General features: G+C 49.5%; 1 protein-coding gene across 2 annotated transcripts in view; it reads right to left on the reverse strand.

Annotated features, from left to right (window-relative positions):
- Window positions 1-21,264, reverse strand: part of DOCK11 (dedicator of cytokinesis 11) — a 78,064-nt gene extending 56,800 nt beyond the window's left edge. For both annotated transcript variants that reach the window (XM_053989959.1, XM_053989958.1), the window contains exons 1-5: window positions 21,163-21,264; window positions 4,494-4,610; window positions 4,180-4,269; window positions 3,431-3,513; window positions 2,276-2,345 (exon numbers count right to left, since the gene is read on the reverse strand). In XM_053989959.1, coding sequence (XP_053845934.1) covers window positions 2,276-2,345; window positions 3,431-3,513; window positions 4,180-4,269; window positions 4,494-4,610; window positions 21,163-21,264 — 462 coding nt within the window. The remainder of the gene's footprint in view (window positions 1-2,275; window positions 2,346-3,430; window positions 3,514-4,179; window positions 4,270-4,493; window positions 4,611-21,162) is intronic.
- Between the last annotated feature and the right edge of the window lie 3,870 nt (window positions 21,265-25,134).

Here is a 25,134-nt window from a genome sequence, read left to right on the forward strand (position 1 = left end):
AAGAGGAGGTGAGGTAAACTGTTTCCCACAGGAATCTCCCCTTGGACAAAGGGATTTGTCCACCCTGGAAAGCAATACCATTTTAACTACAGCAATACAGTGACATGTAGAATGTATGCACAACAGGTACAGCTATGCATACAGTGCTATCACAAAAGAAAAAAACAAAAAAAAAAACCCAAAAAAAAAAAAAAAAAAAAAAACCACAAAAAAAAACCCCAAAAAAATCAGGGACATTCCTTTCCAATAAAGAGGTAAAACAGGCAAGATTGGGTCACCTTTAAAAAAAAGAAAGACTATATCTGTTCTGATAGAGCTCACAGTGATTTTGCAATGAGGCAATGAGGCCTGCTGGTTCTTATGCAGTATTTTAAAACTTGGGGAAGATGGAAATTTTCAAGATGGTCTGTTTAGGAAGTTGCAAAATGCAGAACTCTGAACTTTTCCTGTCATTTCCTTTTGTCATTCTCACATTTTAAATTTCAGCAGAAACCACCAAACCCCAGCAAAATAACTGAAATGTAACTGGCTGATTTCACATTTACCAAACCACAAAGTTTCAAGGGACCCATCCAGGCTGCTCTTGACACACCAGATGGGGTTTCCATCTGCTCCTGTTCCATGGTCCCAGAAAGAAAGAAGGGCTCTCCATTCATACCTAACCATGACCTCCACTGGGGAGGGAAATGAGAGCCCAAAGTGATGAAAAAATTTCACCCTGAGGCTTCCAGTGACTCAGCAGCAGAGGCAGCCCCAGCCTGCCCTGCTGAGCCATGAAAGAGCTGGTTTACAGAGCCTGCTGCATCCAAAGGGGCAGGGCTTCACTCTTCCCATGTCAAACTTCCAGAGTAAATTTTCTGATACTTTATTTCCCTGGACAAAACAACTCATGACTTCTCCTTTATAATGGTTCACCTTTTTTCATCAAGAGATTTCTTTTACTTGAATTTCCATTACTCAATTCTAATGCAAATGCTCTGTCGGGAAACTGTAACAGAATCCTTTAGATACGGCCATGCCAAAAGATATAAACCTCAAAACATCTGTGAAAGCACTTGGAATATTCTTCCACAACAAACCTCAGTAACTTCTCTTGTTTGAGTATTTGGGACACTGGCCAGAAGAAGAAAGGTCTCCAAATTTTGATAGCGTATTTTTGTCCTTTCGCTTTTTTGGAAGCATGCTGATAACAGTGCACAGTAATGTCTCCAGCCCAGAGCAGATATTTTTTAAGAGGCAGCACCTCAAGTTACTGATGTAATGCAAACTAACAACATAGCAAAAAAAAAAAAAAAAAAAATTAAGGCCAAACTTGACAAAACATTTCCATTTATAAAGAAGCCAGTGCAGTCCAGACCTGAGGTGTGCTGGGACATATCCTGATAATTCGGGAAATGTGCATGAAACAGCCCCTCCAAATCTTTAGCTCTGCAACTAATTTCTCTTTTCCTCTGTAAGACGAAAAGAGCAACATACTGGTGCCATGGGAATTTTAAATAGCTGTCTTAAACTCTTCCCTCTGTAAACAAAAACTTCCTAATATTACATGCATGGATTAATCTCTAGTGGTACTTGAAACAGAAAAACACTGCCTATCCCTTCTGTAGCAAAAGTGATATGCATGGGCAGGAAACATGGCATCTGCACCATCCAAAATAACCACCAGGTCTGAGATGTCCCTACTGGCAGAACCCCAGCTCACCCCCACAGAGGAGCTCCAGGGCTGCAAATATTCCCAGCTGAGCACAAAGATGCCACTTCCAGAGGAAGCAAACGCCTCCCAGCACTGGCACAAGGATGTGCAGAGCAGGACTGACACCTTGTCAGCAGGGTGGGTTGAAGTGACCGATGAAAAATTGCAGGTTATGTGGTAAACCACGAGACTTTCTAAGAGGAGAACCCCAGAATCACATTGTAGTGGGAAAACAGACTGCCCAGTTTTAGTTCTGGACATGAAGAGTTTTCCTTAGTAACTACTTGGCTTCCTTTTTTTCCTCTTCCTATGACACTCTGTTTCAAGGGAAAAAACTATGATAATCTTCCAGATAACTTAGAGACCCTTGGCTCCAAGAGAATATCTTGTCATACTTTGAAATAAATCACTGTCTCACTTTTGATCCCATTTTCTCAGCAGAAAGCAACTCACCAGAAAACTGTTCCTAGGAACTGAATTCTGGCTTTGCCTTGTGAAATTAACTTCTTAATGTATTCCTGCTTTTTTAACAGGAATACATTTAAAAAAAAAAAAAACCCAAAAAACCAACCTTCTCCTTACCTCATCCTTTTCAAAGTCTTCATCAATTTCAAACACATGGCTTGGAATCTTGTCTGGCCTAAAGGATTTGCTGAAATCACAACACATTTCCATGTTTAATGAGTGGAACATGAGGGTCGTATGAGCCAGCAGCTGGTGCTGGATGCAGAAGCAACAGCCAAAGTGCAGGCTACAGAGCACAGAAGATAGATTTCAAGAGACCTACAGCTCCTTACAGCTGGGGAAAGCTAAATTCTGAGTGTATTTCATGGAAATTAGGCACAAGCAGTATGTAATTAGCTTTCCCTTGTTAGCTCTTGGATTCTGCAGAGTCTTTGCTGACTTGCATTTATGGAACAAAGAGAGAGCACACTGGTTTATCTTCCATCTTTACCAAAAAAGAAGGAAGATCAGACTACAAGATTATTTAAAAATTTTAACATCATTTCATCAACAATATGACTCCATTGCTGCCTCACATCCCCTCAAGACCCTCAGAACACATCCATTACATCCAATTAAGAAGAAAAAGCGTTTCACAAGCTTCCAGCACACGAGCAGCCTGGACATGCCCAGAGTGTGGGCAGTGAGCAGAGCAGGCACCACGACACAGAAAATAACAATCCAGCAGAAATCCGAGATGGATGTGCCTGTCTGAAAACCCCAATTAGCTCTGGAGCTGGAAGCACTGGCACAGCACTGGCACAGCCCAATGTTTCCAAGCACATAACTCCCCAGCACTGCCAGCACCAGCAGCAATATCACATCACCCTCTCTGTGCTGGGGCACAAGGAGAATCTGCTTGGCCTGTGTGAGGCACACAGGGAACATCAGCCCAGTGGGGACAATGAGGCCCCTGGGCTAGGATGTGCAGGCACTGCCAGCACTGTTTATCCTGCCTTGGGCCTGGGCTGCAGTCTGTCCTCATCCCACATGGAGGGGGATGCACACACTGGCAGCTGGGATGTGAAGCACTGACCCACACAGCATTGTGGGCATCCCCCTGACAGAGCTGAGGGGCAATGGCCTGACAACACAAACCTCTGGCTCTAACCTGCAGGGTGACATGCCTCTGCAGGAGAGGCTGCCTGTGGGACAGGCATCAGGGAAAGGGCAGACTGCTCCTGCTAAGGCCTGGGATCACACATCTGCGTTCCAAGGGAGCACGACACTTACCATGGCAACATCCGAAAGTCTCCTGAGTATTCCTCATACTTGTAGTTTACCACAAACCAGTCAGAGCTGTAGGTTTTAATGCACTGAAAGGAAAACAATACAGCTCTTAGAAAGCTACAGCAAGCCAAACAAAGCCCAGCACCAGTCTGAGAGGTTACACACTGCAGGGTGAGGTAAGCATAAGCGGGAAGAGCATGGGCAAGGCTGCTTCACTTGTTTCATGTAGCAATGCAGAATTTCATACGGAACCTTTTCAGCACAGAGACAAAAATCACACAGCATCTGGCCTGCCACACAGCTACAGATTTTGGATTTACATCACTCCAAGGCTCTAAAAAAGGAGCAGTGATTTGAGAGGAGACTGTTTTCCAAAAGTTTTCTGTCCTCAGAAAAACAGCGCGTCTAACTCGACACGACCATCGCTTTTTGTTCCACTGCACTTGAAGGGAATGGTCCTGGAGAGCAGCACTTCACAACAAACCCACAGCACTCCAGAGGCTCCAGGGAGGTTGTGGATCCCCTCCTTGTCAGGTGCAAAGCCACGCACCTTGGCTGTGTCCAAAACCCACTGCAAAGACACTCTGCACATGAGATACCCATGAGAACTCTCCTGTGCAGCAGGTCGGGCAGTGCTGCCACCAAGGAAAAGCCAAGAGATCCAAAATGCTGAAGATCAGGAGCTACAGCTGAGCATCCTGACAAGGGCTATCAAGTGCTGAAGGCAGGTGTCACACGGGCTCTGCCCCTACCTCTTTGACAAAGAGACTCTGAGCTTTCTTTAAAGCATCTTCTGGCACTGTTGACTGGACAGTTCTTCTCTGTCGGCCAATGACCGAGATCTGCAGGAAAAAGGAGAACACTTTTTCAGCACAAACTGCATCTTCAGGGCTTGACATTCACTTTAAATAAATGTGGTGGGCCTAAGCCACCAGTGGGTCATTTTGGTTTTATGTGTCAATAACGCAGCCAAAATTAACATGTGGTTAATGGTGGAAATTTTCCAAGGTAAGCAGGATGGAGACGAGTGAGCCTCAAACACGGAAAACAGCCAGAGCAAACTCACAGACACATCTTCAATTGGAAATATCAGGAGGTCCCGGAGGGGATCGCTGTAGATCTGAACTCTGCGCTGAAGGATCACGTTCTCATAGTCCAAGGGTTCCACCACTTTCGTTTTTTCCTGCAGGAAAAACAGATGATGAAAAATACTACGTATGGGTAACATCTAAAATAACCAGTAACTAACATCTTGTGCTTAATTTCAAACTGTGTGACCACTGGACTGCCCATCACTCAGCACTCTGATGCTCCTGTGCTGCAGGTCACCACTGATGAGCATGTTTGGCAGACAGGGAAATGAGGGGTTAAGTTTGAAGCAATAAGCTACGGGAAGAAAGGAAGCAGTGTGCTGCTCTGTCTCAGTGCAGTCTCTGATTTCCTAATGGAGCAAGAAAGCCTCCTGGACAGGCTTTAACAGCTGCAAGATCCAGCATCTCTGTGTTTGAGCAGCTCATCTGTACCGCTTGGAAGCAACACAGGAAGGCTCCTGCACTGGCTCCGCTCAGCCCGGGGCTGGTTTTGCTTGAGGAGTGGATGAGAGCTGTGCTCCCCTAGGAATGATGAGAGCAAGGCTGCAGCTACGACTGCCAAAGCAGGAATCTCAGCCCGTGGAAGGAAGAACAGCATCCCTCTGGAAAGACAGGAAAGCCCTCTCCATAAATCGCACCCCAGACACGCCAAAGGCTGGAGCCCAGCTTTATTCTCACTCACATTTCAGGGAAGCAAGAGGAACTTCTCCAAAAATCCCTGAAGTCATGAACAAAAACTATTAGGAGAGCTTCATTACATTCTTTATTGTACCAATTTTGTCTGTGTAACAAGTCCAGAAAACAGAACTTAATAAAATGAGAGAAACAACTTCTGAGGCAGGCAAATGCCATCTCAGCTACCCAGCCTGACTTCAGGTTTCATGAGCAAGAGTCAGGCTCCCAGCACTGCATTGTGAAAATCAAACTTCACACCAAAAGCCAACCAATGACTGTATAGGAGTGGTCGTAATAAAACAGGAACCAAATTTTGACCCATCAAAATTTGTCTTGTTTTGAACCTCGACCAAAATCCTGATGCTTGGCCCTGCCACAGACAGTGTTTATGAAACCCCTGCAGCAGCATGTGATGCCATGTGCCTCTGGACATGACATCCTTGCAGGACAACATGCTTGGGCTCTCCACTCTCAGAAGAGGAACATCAGATGCTTCTCCATGGGCAGCAAGCATTACCCTCCAGGAAAATGGAGGGAGGAAAATGCTCACCATGACTGGAGTTAAAGATGAGACCAGTGCAAGGTCTCTTGCTGAACACAGCACAACCTGCAGCTTAAAAAAATGAGTGCCAAATGAGGACTGAAAGCTCAGCATTCTATAACACCACTGGATAAACAGCCACCTTGTTTGAGAGTCCAAACAACTTAGTATTTTCTGTGACATGTGAGATAAGCAAGGAAGTCAACATTGCTCTTCCATAGCCTAGCCAAAGGTCCTGTGCCTCTTCTGTGCCTTCGGCTGCTTTGGCTCCTGGGATACATTAATGAAACACCTCCTGCCTCAGATAGTTTTGCACTTAAAATGTCTCATTTCCATGCTGCAGAAATCCAGCAGGAATTAGCTCAGTTATCTGAAAAAGTTCCCTCCTTAATCACTCTCTGAAAACTTTGCTTTACTGCTTGCACAGTCCTGAAAGGAACCTCACACTCCTCAGATTACCAGTGAGAAAGACAAAGGTCAGTCAGCAGAGAGCCCAGGCAGGGTGCCAGAGCACCAGGGGGCTGCTGCCTGCTCCCTCAGCCACGAAGGATTTGGGAATGGGGTGACAAATGCTGCCAGTCCCACTGCACACACAGAACCTCTTGCTTCTACATCCAAGACCTGAGCTGTACAGGGATTTAATAAGAAAATAAAGAGTCCATACAAAAAACAGGAATCTGAAAAACCCAACAGGTAGGCAGAGAAAAGGAACTCATTTACTCTCAGTCTCATGCTCATTAAATGCTTAATTGAATTTGGTTAATCATCTGAAACACAGATCTTATTTCAGGATAGCACTGTGCACTTCTGAAGGCCTGCCGAGCTTTGCAAATTAACGTGAATTAACAGGACATCCATTTGCAGGTCTGGGGCCCCAAAGCTTGTCCTCCCCACAACAGCAGGCAGGGTCCCACAGAGCAGGCACACAGCTCTGCCAGCCTCTCTGATTCACTGCAGCAGTCCTGGCCAAACTCAGCAGCCTTGGTGGGTTAAAGCAGTGCCATGACCCCGAGAACTCGCACCAGGCCCCCTCTCACCTCACCCTGCAGCAGCTGTAACAGTAAATTAAGAGTCCCTCTGTGAGCCTTCCATTTCTCTTTGGGAATGCACACCTTCCAATCACACAGTATTTTTAGTCCTTTTTTGTTTTGCAACATGGTCCTGAAACTAGGGCTGTGTTTCTAAAGCTGTCCTTTTAAAAAGCTGGGGCTTTGATGACATTCCTTTTCTAGATCTGATACCTCTGATGACCAGCAAGACAAAGTCCTGGCAGTCATCCTCATGGGATTCAATGTCAGCTGAAGGGTAAGAGCTGAAAAGGATCCCAGATCCTCACATGAGATGTTTGAAAATTCATAGAGCGCTGCCTACAACAAATACGAAAAAAAATCCATAAAATTTGCTGCAGCCCTTCTAGTCTGGTGGATGTAATGGTATTGGAAAAAACGTGTGGTGCAGGCTGTGATCTATATCTGACAAACCAGTGCCAGGCCCTGTGACACCCATCAGATGCCCGAGGGATGGAGGGATGTGCACTGGCACCTAGAAGGGTCCTGCAGCACCCAGACAGGCATTTCTCCTCTGGAGCTGTTAGAAATACAGTTCCTAGGGCTCTCCTTCCCCAAGGTGTGCAAATTCCCCATCTCAGCACACAGAGCCCTCCATCCCCTGCAGCTCAGTGCTGCCCTGACCGTGCTCACACCCAGCACATCACCCCGTGTCTGTCATGTCTCTAAAGCAAAGCCAAAAGATGTAGGTCAAGCTGTTTGTTAGCAAAGCAGCTGCTGAAGGAAGGATGTGGCCTGGCTCCTGCCTGCCATCGAGGAAACAGACTCCTCCCTCCACCCTAAACCGTGCAGGCAGCCCAGCGGGCCGGGCATGCTCGTGTCCTGCAAACAGACCCATGGAGTAAGGAGGGAGCCATCCCAAATATGTGTTGCCCTTTTGACCCTTTGAGTCCACACACTCCCATCAGTCCAGATAAAGCTTTAAATGCTGAAAATGGGATTTCAAAGTCTTAGCTTCCCTGAAGGTTGAAGTGTACAGCCCACACCACCCCAGGCTGAGATGACACTGCCCAGCACTGTCACAACAGCAGATGGCACCCACCAAAGTCATTACAAAAGCAGAGGAAAAACTATTACACTAAAGTAATTAGAGTCTTAGAAACCACAAATTCCTCCACAGGGGAAGCCAATACCCAAGAAATGCTGCCAGTCCAGCAACAAAATCAATCCATTTCTGCAGGAAAAAACATGCAGTGCTGCCAAAGGCATCCTGCTCTGTAGCACACACAGCAGCTCTTCATCCAGGGCGGGCAGACACTGCCCTATGATGCTCCTGGGCTCCTCTGAGCTCCTGAGAACACAGCAGGGACAGGCTGGGCTGAGCTGCTCTCTCCTGTGGTTCCTGTGGATGCAGCACCCAGCACACCCAGCAGCAGCATCCAGCCCAAAGCACTGCAGCTCACTGTGCTGGAATAAAAAACAAGTGAAATACCTCAGAGAAAAACAAGCATGACTTTAAACACAGATAACATGAGAGCAGTGCACCCTCCCAGATAAGCCCACTCATCCCTCTTTAAAAAACCTCAGGTTCAAGCCCCCCACACCAACCTGTTCCCAAAAACACACATTGCTCTTTCTGTCCTCTGCTTCTGCCCAGACTGCTGCTCCCCCAGCACGGGGCTGTGACAGGGCTGTCTGCTGTGCTGGAGCCCCCAGCCACGCTGGGTCACGAGGCTGCACTTGGACAGCAGCACAGGCAGAACAACAGCCTGTCTATTGGAGTATTGACTCCCCACCACAAGCGAGTTGGCTGGCATTTTAACAGGAAATTCAGAGAAATTACTTCAACAGAAACATGCCCACAAACACCAACACAAGGCTCTGCCTTTGGCCAGGCACAAGCACAAAGAGCCCAGAACGAGGGAAAACCCAAGTAAGGTCCTTATCCTCAGTGTCCTGCTTGTCCCACTGCCCTCTGCCAGCCTGAGCCCAAACCTTCCCCAAGACAGAAACCACCAGAGAGAGAAAAAAGGAAAGGTTTAGCAAGGGAATTGTCCATTAACAAAGAGGGGGATACTTAAGTCAGATTACATTGTCACCTTTCTGCATCCACTTTGCAAAGCGTATAAATTCTGTTTATTTGCTTTATAAACAAAGGCTCACAATGACAGCTTGCTCATGAGAAGTACAGGACAGAACATTTCTATTTTAAACTTTTAGTGCCTGAAAACCAGCAGCCACCTGTCTTCCAGTGTTCTGCATTTGAATACCATAAAAACACACCACCTTTTTGTTATATATGATTAATGTTCTTCTGAGATCCATTTCTCCCAGAATTACAACAGATAAAACACAAGTGATGTGAACGTACAGAATGAAAAATGTTTCCTTTGGGGATTTTTTTAAAGCAGAAGCCAAAGGAAAATTATGAGAAAGCTTTTGTATTTTCAGTCCTATCAGTTCAGCCCTCATTTAAAACAATATCCAGATAAGAAAGTGGCAAACCAGGCTGGTTTGGCCCCAGTGTAATCAATTTTCTGGTCCCTCTGCAGTGACACAAGTTCTCAGCAGCTGCCAGCGCAAGGCGGAAGCCAAGCCCAGCACTGGAGCTGCACCACACTTGACTTTCACTTCTCTGGTCCCAACGGCCACCAAGCACACACAAGCACACACAAACACACACAAACACACACAAACACACACAAACACACACAAACACACACAAACACACACACCCTGCCCTGCAACACTTCCTCTGGGCCTTCCACTGAAAAACCTGCATGTCCAGCAGCCCCCAGCAAGGGGCTTTTCCCCACATCCTCAGAAATGCAGCTCTACCCAGTGTGTGCATCCACATTTCAGAGACACAGATGAGATGAGTTTATAAAGTGCTGGTTGTTTAGAGAAGCTGAAGAGAGGAGGAGGAAGAGGACAGATCACATGTATGTATATAACTGTATTACCTCAGATTGTACAACTGCTCCCCAAAATTCAGCGACCATTTTACAGCCTATCTATTTGCTGCCTCATCTTTTGCAACCCTGTAGTGCACTTATGTGGAAAGCCAGGCAAAAGCCCAAATTTTAAACTAAATACCAAAGGGCCAAGTAGGTGAAATACATAGAAAATGAGAGGAAAAGTCAATTTGGAGAATTAAAAGCTAAAAGATGGCAAAATGGAGGTGGTACAACTACCCCTGGGACACGCTCGTTAGAGCTAAAATCACATCACTTCTGAGACTGGCAACACTCCAGGGCAGAGAGACCACTCCCCACTACAATGCACAATCTGGAAATGTGAGGATACCTCAAAAACAGCAGAGAGAAGCCCCCATTTTTTTATTTTGCTGAAGAAACCTGACTGTACATGAGAGAATTCAAATGATGCCTGGGAACTGAGCAAACTCACTTGGTAAACCATATGGGCATATGGAAATGAGCAATTTCTATTCACAGAAAAGGTTTTCTACAGCTAGGGATTCTAAGATCAGGTCAGGGAAAACTCAAATTGTGTGGCCTTTAAGAGCTTTTTTCTTTTAGTATCACATTTGTAACTCCTCACATTTCCACCCCCACTGCCATCTGATCCCATTTACACTCTCAGTCAAGCTTGCAGAGAGGCTACAGAGCTCAATTTACAAAAGCTCAGATTCACAGAGAAGTCATCATTGCAGACTGCTGGGCATAAGAAAGAATAATGAAAACCCATAAACTCTGGGCTTGGCCATCCAGTGTTTATAGAACTGCCATAAACCTCTGCAAAGCCAGAATAAAGCCTGTGCCCCAGCGACTTTGCATTCAAAACTCCAGGAGAAGGGAAGAGGTGGGAACAGAGATCAAGGGAGGAAGGGCAAGCAGGGAGACAGTGTGAGTCAGCACATATGGCAGCAGCCACAACACAGTGCAGCCCTGCTGATGCCAAGAGGTTTGTGGGCTTCTCAGCAAAGCCACATTTTGGGAAGAAATCAGCAGGGAGGCAATGAGGCAGCTCTCAGGAGGTGATGGGCAGCCTGTGTCCCCAAGCCTGCTCCAAACCCAGCACTCAGCTGGATGTGGCAGATGCACAATGGTAAAACCTCAAGGGTGAAAAACAGTCCATAAGGCTGGGTATGAGCAGGCCAAAACTATTTTTATACTGGCCAGAAAGAAGAAAGTTTAAAAACACAAGAAAAATGTCCAGACAGGAATCCTGGCTCTGCTGAAGACACTAAAATACTGAGACACCACGGCTACACCTGGGACAGGTGAGAGGGATAGGCTGTAAGGTGGGCATGCAAACACATAGAGCATCTTGTGAAAAGGCCAGGGAGGAAAACCTCACCAGGAGGAGGAGTAGGGGAAGCATGGAGAGGGAAGGGCCTCAGGAGCTGGCCCAAGGTGGTGCAGGGAGGGTAGAATGGGGGATGGATCTGTGCAGGGGCCACATCATGGGGAGCAAGAATTGTGCAAAGGTTGGGCTGTGTAGCTGTGAGAGGCAGGAGATGGGGTCAGGGAGGCCAAGAGGGGCTGGCAGAGGAGGTGTGCGCTGCAGACAGGAGAGGAGCCCCATGGGCAGTCAGGAAGGGAAGAAGGAATTGCTGAGGAGAAGGGGCCTGGCAGGGAGTGATCAGGTGCTAGCACAGCTCAGAGCAAGGCTCTGCACAGCCCTGCACGGGCAGCAGGACAGCAACCTCCTGGAGAGCAACACACCATTGCTAAGGCTCCCACTAGACAGGGGCCTGGCTCACAGTCCACACACTCCCATCTCCACTCTGTGCCAGAGCGTGCCGTGCTCCAGCTCTACACGCAGAGCCAGCAGCACCAGGCTGCCGTGCCCCACTCCTCCCCTGCCCTGCACGGACATGGCTGCACCTCCCAGCAGCTCTCAGAGAAATGAAAAGCCATGTCGTGGGGAAGGGGAGGATGAGTGCACAGTCCTGGCACCCTGCAAGAAAACATCAGCAGTGGAAATGACTCACTCTTTCCATCCCAAAGCTCGAATCAAAAGCCAGCCCCCTCTCCTGTGCTTCCCTCCACCCCACCCAAGTTCTGTGCAAAAGCATTTCACCGACCCACACCCCTCCCCTCCTGCACCAGTGGCCCTGGGTGGCACCAGGACCTGGGTTCTGGGTATTTTGTAAGGTGGAAGTCTCCTTTTGCAATGTAATGCCCACTTCCCAGTGAAAAAGCAAGTGCCTACAGTCACACTGCTGTCCCTGAGAGCGACACAGTATTGGTGTGAGACACCAGCTTGGAAAAGGCTTGAAGAAACAGTCAAAAAACTGATGTCACCGCAGACATGCAAACATTTACTTGTCATTATTAGGCCTGTCAAATAAAATTAATTCAGGGCTTGAAGTGTCTTCAAGTTGGGTTAGAAATACAGGAAGCCAGAATAATCAGCATACGACTCTTCATTTTTCCTTCCACTTACTCAGAAGTGGACTCCACAGTTCACAGCCTTTAGCAGATCCTATTCTGAAGCAGAGTTCTGCGGCCACGAGGGGCAGGAACACTGTTTTTTTCCTGAAAGCTTGAGATTCTTGCATAATCACTTAAGCAAACAGGCCTCAGAAAACAGCTGCGTTGCAATGAAGCAGTGAGAGTTCACAGCCCAAGTGTTGAGTGGCCCAGCCTAGAAGGCAGTGCTGCCACTCCAGCCCACCTGCACTTCACCTCCACACGTCACCTCTGAAAACGATGCCTTGAACAAGTGCAGAGTAGCAGGAAGAGCACTGGCAAGTGGTAGCTGGGGGTGTGACCCATGTCTGGCATGAGCACACACTTGAGGTGATCCATCCATTGGGACAAGCATGTGAGATTGATTTCAGTGCCCTTGTCCCTGTGCCTGACCTTCCTCAGGATCACCAAGTGCTGCTGTGTGACAGTGACGGCTCAGGACACTCTGCCATGGAGTCTCCAGTCCCCAGCCCCTGAAGTCCCCCGAGTCCCTGCCTGCACAGGCACATCGTGGCTCAAATCCAGCCCTTCTCCTCGAGGAGCAGAGGGAGGGAGCAGGGTAGCTCTACGTCAGCCAAAGGGCACCTGCATCCAGCTGAGCATCTGCTGCAGAGCACGAGGGACGTGCACACACGTCACAGCTTTGATTTTCTCCTTCAAAAATAACAGAGCTAATAGAAATTGGCAAAAGGGTACAGGTTTCTGTGGGACAGCTGAATTTCTGCCAGACATGACTTCTCAAAGCATTCTGTAACACAGGCATGCTAAAAAAGGAAAATAGTAATTACAACGACAATAATACATGTTATTTATTTAGGTTCTTAACTGAACATCCCAAAGTGCTTTTCAGATGTCACTTGTATTTCATCATTTATTTATGTAGTATCAGTTTTATATTTAGCATCCAAATCCAGAATAGCCAGCTCCAGAACATCTTAAAGCAATTAATGGCACATAAGCAGAACCCCTCCCTTTCCTGTCTCAAACTCTTGTTTTTCACTTGGGCAGCCGCTCGCACGCAGGGCTGAGCCAGGAGCGCAGCTGCTGCCCAGGAACAGGGGAACACTCCCACCCCACTGGGGCAGGGACAGAGCCACGAGCAGGGCAAGAGACTTGTCCAGGCCCAAAGGGGAGCAGCACAGGGGAAGAACAGGGCAGGAAGTTTTGGGCTGCCTCAGCAGCACAGCGAACACCCCGGCAGTGCAGCCAAGCCCCAGCCGTGTCAGGGGTGGTTTCAGCAGCTCAGGAAGTTGTCTCAGCCTCATCTGTGCTCCATTTTCAGGCTGCAGGCGTTGGATACAGGTGCAAAGGGGCTGTAAAGTTTAAGTCTGTTCCCCCCAGCAGACACAGGGGAGGCTGTGGATGGGCTCTGCAAGGGATGGACTCTTCAAGGCTTCAACCCACCCACAGACAAAATGCTGCTGTCAACAGAAGCACCTCAAAGCTTCCCCAAATAAAAACATCCATACAATTGCAACATCACGGAACAGGACAAGGGAGAGTTTAGGGCTCCCCAGGCACAGAGGGAAAGGAAAGCCTCTCTGAGTCCAGTGCAACTCTCCTGAAACTCGAAAGTGCCATGGAAAGCAGTTCTCTGCTGGAAGCTGGGTTTGTCTGCCTCAACACCAGCTTTGTGGGCATTCAGCCCACCCTGGCCAGCACCATCATCTCCCTCCAAGAGATGAAGACTCCCTTTCCCTCCCCTGACCACGACCTTTCTACCTGGCCCTGTCACAAATGCAGCTCCTGCCAAGCCTCTCGTGTCCCTGTGTCCCCCCATCCCTTTCTGGCTGGCACAAAGGCTCCCTTGAGTCCCTGCTCCAGCTCACCCCATGTCCCCAGGGGCCACATGGAGAGCCTGAGCTTGGCAGGCTGGCAGAGCCCTGGCAGACCAGGAGCCAGCTGCCCTTCTGTGCCCTGGCTTCCTCCAGACCTCCGGGACACGTGCCCTGCTCCACACACAGGCGCTGCAGCCCAGCCCACATCCCAGGCTCCTGAGCACTGCCAAAACACAGCTACATTATGGCTGTGCTGGCTCTCCAGAGCAATGCACGGCACTCTGACACCACCAGCTCCTCCTACTGCTCAGGGGACATGTCATTTTCCTGGTTTCTCCCTTGCAGTGTCCTTGCTCAGGGGACAGAGGCCAGGCTGCAGTGGGGATGGCACCCAGCATGGAGCCAGGGGCAGGATGAGGGAGTGGGGAATGCTGTGCACCAGCACAGAGTCTTCTTCCAGATGCAACCACTCCCCAGGAACAGTCCTGTGACAGGAGATATTAATAGGGGAGAGAAGAAACTGCTTTTCAGCGAGAGAGAGGGGTGAGAAAGGGGTCAGGAACAAGCAGCCCTGACCCCATTAGAGAAGCAGCAGGAGGCAGAGAAAAACTGTAAAGATAAGTCAGGGCTGTGTTGAAGGAAAGAGGAGCCATCAAGGGAGAGCTTTGATTTATACTTTTAAGGGAATGAAAGAGATGGAAGAGCTGGTGACAGGGAAACATATTCCAGCATTTTTAAGGTGACAGCAATGGCCACAAAGGTATAAGAAACTACTCTTTTCTTCCTTGCACAAAGCAGGAGTGAGGAGGCCAATTAACCAGGGATGCTGAAGCACACGTGTTCCCCATGTCTGGCTGCTGCTCAGCTGCTGTGTGTGACCGTGACTTGCATTCTCCGGCCACAGAAATGTCAAAAGCTTTGTGCAATTTTGCACCATTAGATATAAGAAATCAGCATGCAGGAGGCTAAGTGAAATGATGAAAGAGCCACCCAGCAGCATATAGAAAATTATGCTACACTACACACTACAGAAAGTAGTCCTGGTTCAAATGCTCCTGGTGCTGGGGGAGATACCTGCAAATATCTCCAGATACCAGAACAGGATGAAACAAAGCCCAGGAGCCATCCCCTCACTGGATTCTGAGAGCACAAATCCCAGCCGCAGTGCTGGCAGTGGCTGCAGGCACCACCACCACCAACCATCTGTTCCAGGCGTTTCGCTGCACTGGCAGTGGTGGGCTGGGGCAGATGCTGTCAGTGCAGGGACACCTGCATTTTCATGACATTGACATTCATGACTCAGCCTTGCCCAGCGAGTGCTAAAACCCAGCTAGCAAAACGTGGTGAGAGATAAACACATGTAAGGGCTGGGTGCTTCGTTCCCTTCCCAGAGCTTTCCTATAACAGGCAGGAGGATGCAAACATTTAAATGATGCCTTGGGAAGGATAAGATTTTGCACCCATCAAAAGCTTGTCATTGCCCCCAAAAACCTTGAGAACTGGACACACTGACTGCAGCTCATCCTGTAACAGTCATGCCTCAGCATACAGGCACTCATAGAAGAGCCAGGGATTGCTCCATCTCTTAAGGACTGGGTATCAGTAGGAGGTATACCAGAGATTTGTCCCCACACAGCTGCAGAGTGTACTTGGAGCCTTGCTCCTCTCCATCAAGCCATGCCTTTCATCCACTCCACAACTGGCATGTGCTCAGGCAGGGGCAAACCCAGCCATTTCCCTGGCACACATTGCCCAGACCACAGCACTTGACCAGCCCTGGGCAAAATCCAGCCCCTCACGGCACAGGAGCCCTGATTCAGGAAAGCATGTGATTCATTTTTAAATGCTTTTAAGTGTTATCTTGAATAAGCCGCTGAGAACAACATTCTCTCCACAAACACTTCCACGGGAGTCTCCAGGGCCAGCTGAGGTGGCCAGCCCTGGAGGCACCCGGGCACAGCAGGCAAGTCCTGCCCTGGTTAAACCAACAGCAAAACTCCCGCCCACTTACGCAGGGGCAGAATTTCCTCCCATGCCTCATATATGTCTGTTTTTCTATGTAAATTGTGCAAACACAGCATGTTGACTACCCCCGGGGGAACACGCATGTATTCTGTCTCTCTTGAGTGCCAAGATCACTACAAACGCTGCATATAAACAGGCTTCACATTGATCAAAGTGAATTTAGCTTATTAAAAGGGGATTCTATGCAGAAAGCTGATTTCCTCTGCACGAGCATAAATCAAGACACTAGTAATATAGTTTAAGCTGAAAAAAAAAACCCGACAGAAAGAACAAAATGCCTTTTTGCCTCCAGTCAAAACGTCCTTAGTATCAGCATTAAGGAGCTTTATATTTCCTTTTTGTGTCTGACTGAAACGGAGCCACCCATAGGAGCCCAGCCCAGCCAGGATCAAACAAAACCCATCTCCTCCTGGCAAGCTGCCCATACTCTCACAGGGAGCTTTCAGGGAGCACATCCCCCAGCACCACGTAACACTGAGAGCAGACACTTGCCCTGAATACCTCGGGATGGCAAGGATCCACGCAGTTGTTTGTAAGCAGGGGTTCTCCCACATTGCTGGCAGATGTGTGGCCCAGATCTATGAGTGCCACCAAGCTGTGCCCGGGGGTACCCAGAGATGCTCCCCTGGCCTGGCTGACCCAGTGTGGGCTAATCTTTTGCAGCTGCTCCTTCTCAGATAAGACAGTCTGGCTCTGCACCCTTTCTAAAATCTTCATGGCAAAATAAATGCATCTTCAGTTAAACGGTATAGAAATGATCTAAAGAAAATCAGAGCAATTGTGCGAGACTTAAAATTGCCACCAGATGACTGGGTTTGGCAGCACTGTGGGAAAATGCATCATCTGTGTTTTGTCAAGTGCTTGCTGCTCTGATCTCGTGCCTCCCACACTTTTAATTTCCCTGTCACGACACAGAGAACGACACTTCTGGAAAACTTGCACGTGGGTTGAGACACAGCCCCCTCTCCTTGCAGGGCCCCAGTGCTGCTGAGCACATCCCAAAGAGACAGGGGAGGCACAGGGGGTCTCTCAGCTTTGGCCTCACATCCACCCAAACAAGTGCAGCTGATTTGGATCCTCAGGCAGAAGGAAGAGCCTTTGCTGTTGTCCTGGCAGTGTCACAAGACCCAGGATCTCGCTCACGCACGTGTGCTCACACTGCTCAACTCCACGATGCCCCACTGCCCTCCATGGGCTGCAGATGGGGGGAAGGAGAGGTGCACAGGCACTTCCCTCAGAACAAGGACTGCCCACCTGAGCACACCTGAGCATCCTGCTGGCCTTTGCAGCTGCCCAGGTCCCACACCAGCCAGTGTCTCCGAGCAGGGCTCTCCTGCCTTGCTGCTCAGCTTTCCCACTATTACTCAGCAACATCAGAGGAGGGGAGGAGAGAGATTGCACTGAAGATCAGAGCCAAAATCACCCATCTCCATCCACGGCCAAAGGTCCCTGGCTGCTCTCTTTCAGCTCGAGCTCAGATGCCTCTCCCAGGTATTATCAGCACTTTGGCTCTGAAGTTGCACTTCTAACACAGTATTTTACTGTTGGCACCCCAAGGTTTAAGCTGCAGGTCATCTTTCAGTTAAGAATGGTTTAAGTTATCACACTTGGGTTTTGACTGCTCCTTTCTTTAACCTAATCTTAAAATTTCCTTTTATCATTCAAGTGTGTCATTTATCCCACCTGCCAACAAACACTTCCACTAAATTTGTCTGTTTATTTAAACAGTGACGTTATTTGTCAATTAGCCTGCCAAAACTTCATCCCCAGTTGTAATCAGTAGCACACATCAGGGACCATTCAAAGCTGAAATTGATACAATCTGCCCTGCAGCCTCTTGTAGAAAAGAGCACAGAGAGAAGCAGGGTTCCCACAGAGGCGGCTGTCCGCGGCACCCCGGCACTCCCAAGGCGGCTCTGCAGGGCTGTGCCTGCTTTCAAGGGATTCCTGCTGAGCTGTTCCTCCCCACCAAGACCTCCCCTACACAGCCAACGAGATGCAAGGCCAGAATGACGGCCGGGATGCTGGGAACAGCAGCAGAGCAAGAGGGAACACGAGCCCCAAGTGAAGGCACTTCATCCTTCCCTGCGCTTCCCACAGGGCCCAAAGTGCCCCCGAGCTCCCCTCCACAGCCTGTGCTGGCTTCCACTGCTGCAGTCCAGGTTCCAGCTCTGCTTACCCTGGCAGGAGCAGCTCTGACTGCATCCTAGCAGCTGGTCCAAAGGGCAGTGTGTGGACACAAGCACTCCAGGACACCTTGGAAAGGGACAAGCTCCCCTCACTGCCAACCGCCACCATATCCAATGCTTCCCTTTCACAAGCACAAAGGAGCAAAGCCCTGCCAAAGTCAACAACATAAATATTCTCCTTGCACGAGACAGGCATAAATCAAAAACCAAGAACAGAAATAAGATGGCATGGGCTTCACTGCTCCTGCAAGACAGCAGCTTTGTAACCGCACTGTAGCAGACATCGCACTCCCTCGGCTGGACACGGCGCTTCTGGCTAGAGAGACACCTCCTGTAACGCACAAATTGTGGCTCTGGACAAGCTGACCACTTCCATGACATTAAAAGCTTTCCTCACTGAGATGTTTTCATTTATGAGCATTTCATTCACTGACTACAAACAGCTTCTTACTCCAGACAGTTCCTTGTCTCGAGGCGTGCCCTGAATGCCCGAAGTGCTGAGCTCAACCAACACACTGAAAGAGCCCCATGGTGCCCACTTCTCCTGGGGATGAAGGTGTGCTCTGGTACCTGCAGCATGAGCTCTGCTCACCACCTCTGCTCATCCCCTTCATGCTCACCACCAGAGATACCTGTGCTTTCAGCTACGATTGCCCCAAGGCAAGCAGACAGCCAAGGCACTTGACAAGATGACAGAGGGAATATTAAATTATTCACATACTTTTTATTGACTCAACATCACCTGCTCTCATCCAGGATGCAGGAAGAGGATGGGATCCTGCCAGGCAAAGGCTCCAGTGCAACTCCAGTCTGCTTCAGAAAGTCCCAGTCCCTGACATCCTGGGACACAGGGCATCACTTGCTGCCAGCCTGCTCCATCCAGTTATCAAACACCAGCTCCTACTCCCCGTGTACCCACTGGCCACCCTCTGCTTCCCAGAGGCACCCCTGAGCTCAGCACTGCCCCAGGGTGAGGCACAGCTGGGATCAGTCCTGATGCTGGGCCCATCCATCTGCCCCACACTGGCTGTGGCAAGGAGAGGGCAGATGGGCTGGGGAGGTGCTCACACAATGCTCTGCAGCTGCCCAGCACCATCAGCACCAGAACTGAGACTCGCCTTGGGAACAGGATCAGAAACTACGACTTCTCAGTCTCGCCCTCGCTCCACCACTCCCCATCATCATTTCTCAGGATCCTCTCTGTACCCTCCCAACAGCCAGCACACCAGTCACAGACATCCCTTCCTCACAAAGATGATGAATTAGAAGATAGAGGGGAGCCAGCTTTTTGCTGGAGCAAACCTCATCCTTAATCACTGAGGAAGGCCAAAATGCCATCTGAGACAGCCCAATAAGCTCGTGCCACCTCCTTCCCCACTCCTCGATCACTGCAGTGCCTTATGGCTCTTCCCACTGATGCAGAAGTGCTGGGATTCATCCGTTGCTGCTGAACTGTCAAAAGCAGGGAACTCTGCCAGGACCTAGGGATCAGAAACACCTGCCCTCACCCTCCTCTGGTGCTTGGCTGCAAACACACGAGGCCACAGCAGCTCTGGGGATTGGCCTGCCAGAAAGAGAGAGAAGTTGGCAGGGACAGCAGGGACAATGAAACCCTAGAGAGGATCAGAAAAAGAGTGGCTGCCTGACAGACTCTGACGCTCCTCTGGGTTCCTGTCAAGGTTTTATTTATCTTAATCTGCAGTCCCACCCATCCCTTCCCCTTCTGAGAGAAAGGGCCTGACACAGGTGCCACATAACCATTTGCATGTAGGATACCAAAGCTCTTCTGGTCCTATATATGCAATTTTATTTTTAATGAAAAGTTCCATCAGCTTGTACAAAGCCTTTGTCCTTGTGTATTGTTGATGAAAGAGAGAAAGCAAATCACATGGAAGCCCATAAGAATCCCCAAACAACTGCACACAGTAAGCAAAAACTAGCAGGAGGAAATCAAGCTAGATTATCACCATGGCTTTTTTTTTTTTTTCCAGGCTTAGAAATCTGTAAATTTAAAAGAAGACTCTGTTTTTAAAAGAAATGTTCAAACCTCTCGATTTATTTAACAGCACATGCCATTCAATCTAATAGTAGAGAACTAATAGGAATTATTTGCTGAACTTGTACGGCACTTTCTGCATACCCCATTGCCTAACCTTTCTTCCATCTAAGTCAAGGTCAAAGTTGATTACACGCTAGAGTAATTCAATGAGCACCAGTGAAACACATCCAACAAAGCCCCGGGAAGCCGTGAGCTGACCCGGCATCCTCCCAAGGCACAGCACTACGGTTTGCACAGCTGTGAGCACAACAAAGACAACCTGCTGCAGCATCCCACATGCCGGGATGAAACGCATCCGAGCACGCACGACTTTCACCCCAGACACCTGAGCGCGATTCCCGGGATCTACCGGGCTCCCGGCTGACGCCAGCGCCTGTGCCTCCCACCTTGCCAGGTCGTGCCCTCCAGCCCTGCCCCATCCGTGAGCTGGTTTCGCACTGTCTGCACCCTGGCACTCCGCTACCTGTTTGCTCGGTGCCCCGCGCTCAGGGGCTCCCGTTAATTCCTGCTGCCACCACCCACGGCAGGACGCAGCGCCGCGTCCCTGCGATCCTCCCGGCTCTGAGCGCCCAGAGGGGCGCGGTGGCGGCAGGTGCGGCGGCCGGCGGGATGGCACGGCACAGCACACACGGAGGGGATCCCAAAAAGAGATCCCCATCCCCTGCCTTGCCCAGCCGCGCCCTCCTCATCCCTTGCCCAGCGCTTCCCAAATGGTGCCCCACCGCGCCCTGCGCATCCCCCGCTCTGCCAAGCCCCGACCCAGCTCTGCCCTTTCTCCAGGCCCTCTCCAGCCTCTTCCTCTTCCTCCCCCCGCTCTCGGCGCATCCCCTGCCCAGCTCTGCCCCTTCCCGGCGCTGCCGGGCTCCTCCCGCTGCCGCCCATCGCCGAGCGGGACCCGGGCGCGGCCCCTCCCGGGCGCTGCCCGCGCTCACCAGGACGAAGGAGCTGCGCACCGCCTCCGAGACGCTCTGCCGCAGCTCGGCCGCCGTGCCCGGCTTGCTGAGCCGCTTCGTGAACTTCCTCACTTCCGACATGGCGACATGATCCGCGCCGATCCGCGCCGAGCCGAGCCTCAGCCTCCCTTCGCGCTCCCTCGCTGCCGCCGGGCGGGCGCGGCCGGGCCGGGGCGGGCGGAGCCGCGGGGCGGGCCCGGGACGGTCCCTGCTCGCCCCGCCCCGCCCGGCCCCGCTTTGTCCCCGCCGCAGGTGGCCCGGAGCCGCCCCGGCACGGGGACAGCCCCGCTGCCACGGCCGGACCGTGCCCCGCCGGCACCGCAGGGATGCTCGCGGGGCGGCTCCGGGGATGCAGCCGAGACTGAGCCGGGGCTCAGCCGAGGGAGAAGCGGCTGGACCTTTAGAACAACATCGCTCGGCGGAATGGGGCACGAGTCCGCTTGCGCTGGTGATCTCCCTGCTCTACCAGGTGTTCCTGCAAGGCTAAGCTGGATCCAGGACAAGAGCTTTCTACTGAGCATCTCTCTGCTGGTTGGGGTTGTGTGAAATTTATTTTTCTCCACGGTAGCGGACTGGGTTTTGGATTTGTGCTGGAAACTGTGTTGATAATTAGGGATGTTTACCTTATGCTGAGCAGCGTTGACACACAGTCAAGGCAAGAACTTTTCTGCTCCTCGCCCCACCCCAAAATTGCAACAATGAGTTGAGAGGGGGCACAGCCAGTCCCCAAGTGGCCCAAGGGACATCCCACACCCTATGGCATCAGCTGACTGGTATAAAGCAGGGTCAGAAGAAGAGAGCAGGGACATTCAGAGTGTCTCCCCAAGTCACCATCACTCATGAGGGAGCTCTGCTGTCCTGGGGATGGCTGAACACCTGTCTGCCCTGGGAAGCTGTGAATGAATTCCTTGTGTTGCTTTGCCTGTGTGAGTGATTTTTGCTTTACTTATTGAACTGCATTTAGTTTCCTCACTTATACCCTCCTGATTCTCCCCCCACACCCCACTGGGGGGAAGGGATGGAACAGCTGTGTGCAGCTGAGCTGCGAGCTGGGGTTAAATGAGAAAATATCCAACCTATGGAGTTTGCTATAGGAAAGTGCTTTGGTTACAGAGGCCAGCTGAAAAACCAAGAAAAACCAAGAAGTAAGGATATGAAAACATTCCTTAGGACTCAATTCCTACTCCTTATTACTTTGTCATTGTGCACTTCTTTGAAGGATGGTGATTTTGAAATTACAATAGAGAGCCTTTGTTTTGTTTATTAAAGACTTTTAATTTTTTTTACTTATTTTGTGTTGTCTTCACAGCAAGATACTGAATTGAATAGAGTTGCCATGTAATCATAGGAATTTACACACATTGTGCCATATGAGTGATTAAATACCATCTACAAAGATCTCACTGGAATTATAGGCATGCCACAAGTCACACAACATATAGAGAAGTAGTTTTGATTATGAGAGCCAATCTGTAGGGGGTAATGAATACAGCCATTATGATCCAAACCATTCAAAACCTTATTTGTGACTCCTAAAGCATGCAAGCCAGTTATTGTTCTGCTTTTTAGGAGTTCACTAAAGGGACAGCAGTCACCATTTCATATGAAACACTGCTCTGGGTTTTTACATCAGAGGAAAAACAAATCTGAAATTTTATTGTTAATTGTCAAATATCTATTAGATGTGGCATAGAAAAAGAAAAAGTTGACAAGTTAAAGAATTTGCATTTTCACAAACATGAAGCTTTTCCAAACCTAAGTTAAATGAAAAGCATTATGATGCACAATTCCAGTAGCAGCACAGTGAGGTTCACTTCCTTATTCCCACACCCATGAATGTTCTTGTAGAGATTTTTATCAGCCACTTCAAATCCTCACAGCACAGCTCCAGCGACTCCCCTGCAGTGAACTGGCAAATAAAATTATTAGGTCTCCTTCACCTGGCCACAAAAGGACAGGTAACACAATGATGCTGGTCCCAGAGTGAGGGTAACCCTGTTCATCCTGGCTGCTGGGGAGAGCCCCTGGCCCCTGTGGTTCCTCAGAGGGGGTTGGGCACTGCAGGAAGAGCCCACACCAGTGATTGGGGCCAACACCTGTGGCAGAGCCATTTCTGCCTTCCATTTGCTACATCAGGAACAGCTCTGAGAACCAGAGTGTTTGTCCGGGGAGGAGAGTGCTGTGATGGTCACTTGACAAGAAATAAAACCCTCCCTAAAGCACACACTCCATTTCTTACCTAGACAGAAGCAAAAGGTTCCTACTAAGAGTATGAGCCTGGTTGGGTGCCAGCATCCAGAGAGCTGCCCATCAGCATCCCACTGACCTGAGCTCAGCAGCCAGGGAAGACCAGTGAACAGTGAGGCTGCTTTTTGAAGCAAAACATGAAAAGGAAATTAAAAGCAAAGGGAAGGACACATCACATGAAAACAACCTGCAGAAAGCTGTGATTCCATCTTGGACAGACTAAACATCAGAGTAAGAGTCTCAAGCACGGTAAGTGTTAAGGCTAGACAACAGCAGCCACAGCACTGCTGTTGCAGACAAACTCAGGCCTGCAAGGACTGTCGTTTTCATCTCCCTTTTCACAGGGAAAAAAGGCCAGTAATTGTTTATCAGCATAAGAAAGGCACCCAAGGACACGTAGGAGCATTTAGAAGTGCTGAGGAGTGGCACTGCCTCAGATAACCAAACTTTCTCCAACTCAGTTTGCCATGGGGAACCTACAGATTCAAATGTGCTAACATTTTCATCTCTTTGTCTTTTTGTTGAGACTACAGCCTTGAAGTCCCCAATGTCATTTTGATCCCACACCTGCCTGAGTGATCAGAGGGTGAGCAGCAGCAGCAGCTTGTAGTTGCCAGTGAGGACACATGCTGGAAGGTGCAGCCAACCCAGGCAAAACAGCTGTCCTGCCACATCTCCTCCCCAGCTCTGCTGCACAGCACAGACTACAGGGAGAGGAAATTTCCAGAGGGCATCACAGACTGATAGTGGCAACCTTCCCACTTAGCAGTAGCACTGTAGCACAGAAGATGCACTAAGGAAGAATCTCTATAAGGTCTGGAACCATACATAGGGGACCCTGAGCCTTCTCCACAAGCCTCCCAAAGGTACTGAAGGGTTAGTGGCAGGCTTGGGACTTAATTTCTCAAGCCATCCAAGATAAAAGCACTTATTATCAGCCAATAATCCCATTTTCACTGTTTTCACTGGTTATCTGTGGGCCTTTCTAGCACCTGCACATGAGCCTGTCCCAGAAAAATACTTACCTCTGTGGTTAATTGAAGCAGGTGATTAACCAAGAGTTTCACTGCACTGGGGAGGGTCCTGCATTCCTGCAGGGAACCTGCCAGACTCAGTTACCCAGATCTAGGTGTGCTTTTTTTGCCAGGCAGGAGGAGGATTATGAGTGCCATTACATCTTCCATTTCCCAGCTTCAAAATTCCTGTGAGATACAGCTGTGATGTTTGACTGTATTTCAAGCACTTCAAAACTAAAAAAAAAAAAAAAAAAAAAAATCCAAAAACAAAACCAAAACAAACCCACAAAAAAAAAAAAAAACCAAAAACAAACAAACCAACCAGAAAGTGGCCTTAGAATGATATCTGCACACTGACCCCTTTTGATAGCAAAGCCAAGGCACAGACTGCCCCAGGTCCTCCACACATGAAGAACTCCTTAAGCAACAAATTTTGCGCATCTTGTGCCTTCTGCCAAAGCAAGGGACAAATGAAGTGCTTGGGAATCTTGATCAGCCATCAGCTGCACGCGCAGCCAGCCAGCACTGCTGGCGTGCCCAGGGGACATCTGGAAGTCTCGGGAGATACAAACACTGTGCGAGGCTAGGCATGGCAGGTAGGCACCACGGCTATGGCTGCTCCTCCCCGGGAGCCACATGCCCTGCACCATCGCTGAGGTGTCAATGGCACTGCCGTTAAGCAGCCACT

Source organism: Vidua macroura, chromosome 14 (assembly GCF_024509145.1).
Source record: "Vidua macroura isolate BioBank_ID:100142 chromosome 14, ASM2450914v1, whole genome shotgun sequence".
NCBI classification, from domain to species: Eukaryota; Metazoa; Chordata; class Aves; order Passeriformes; family Viduidae; genus Vidua; species Vidua macroura.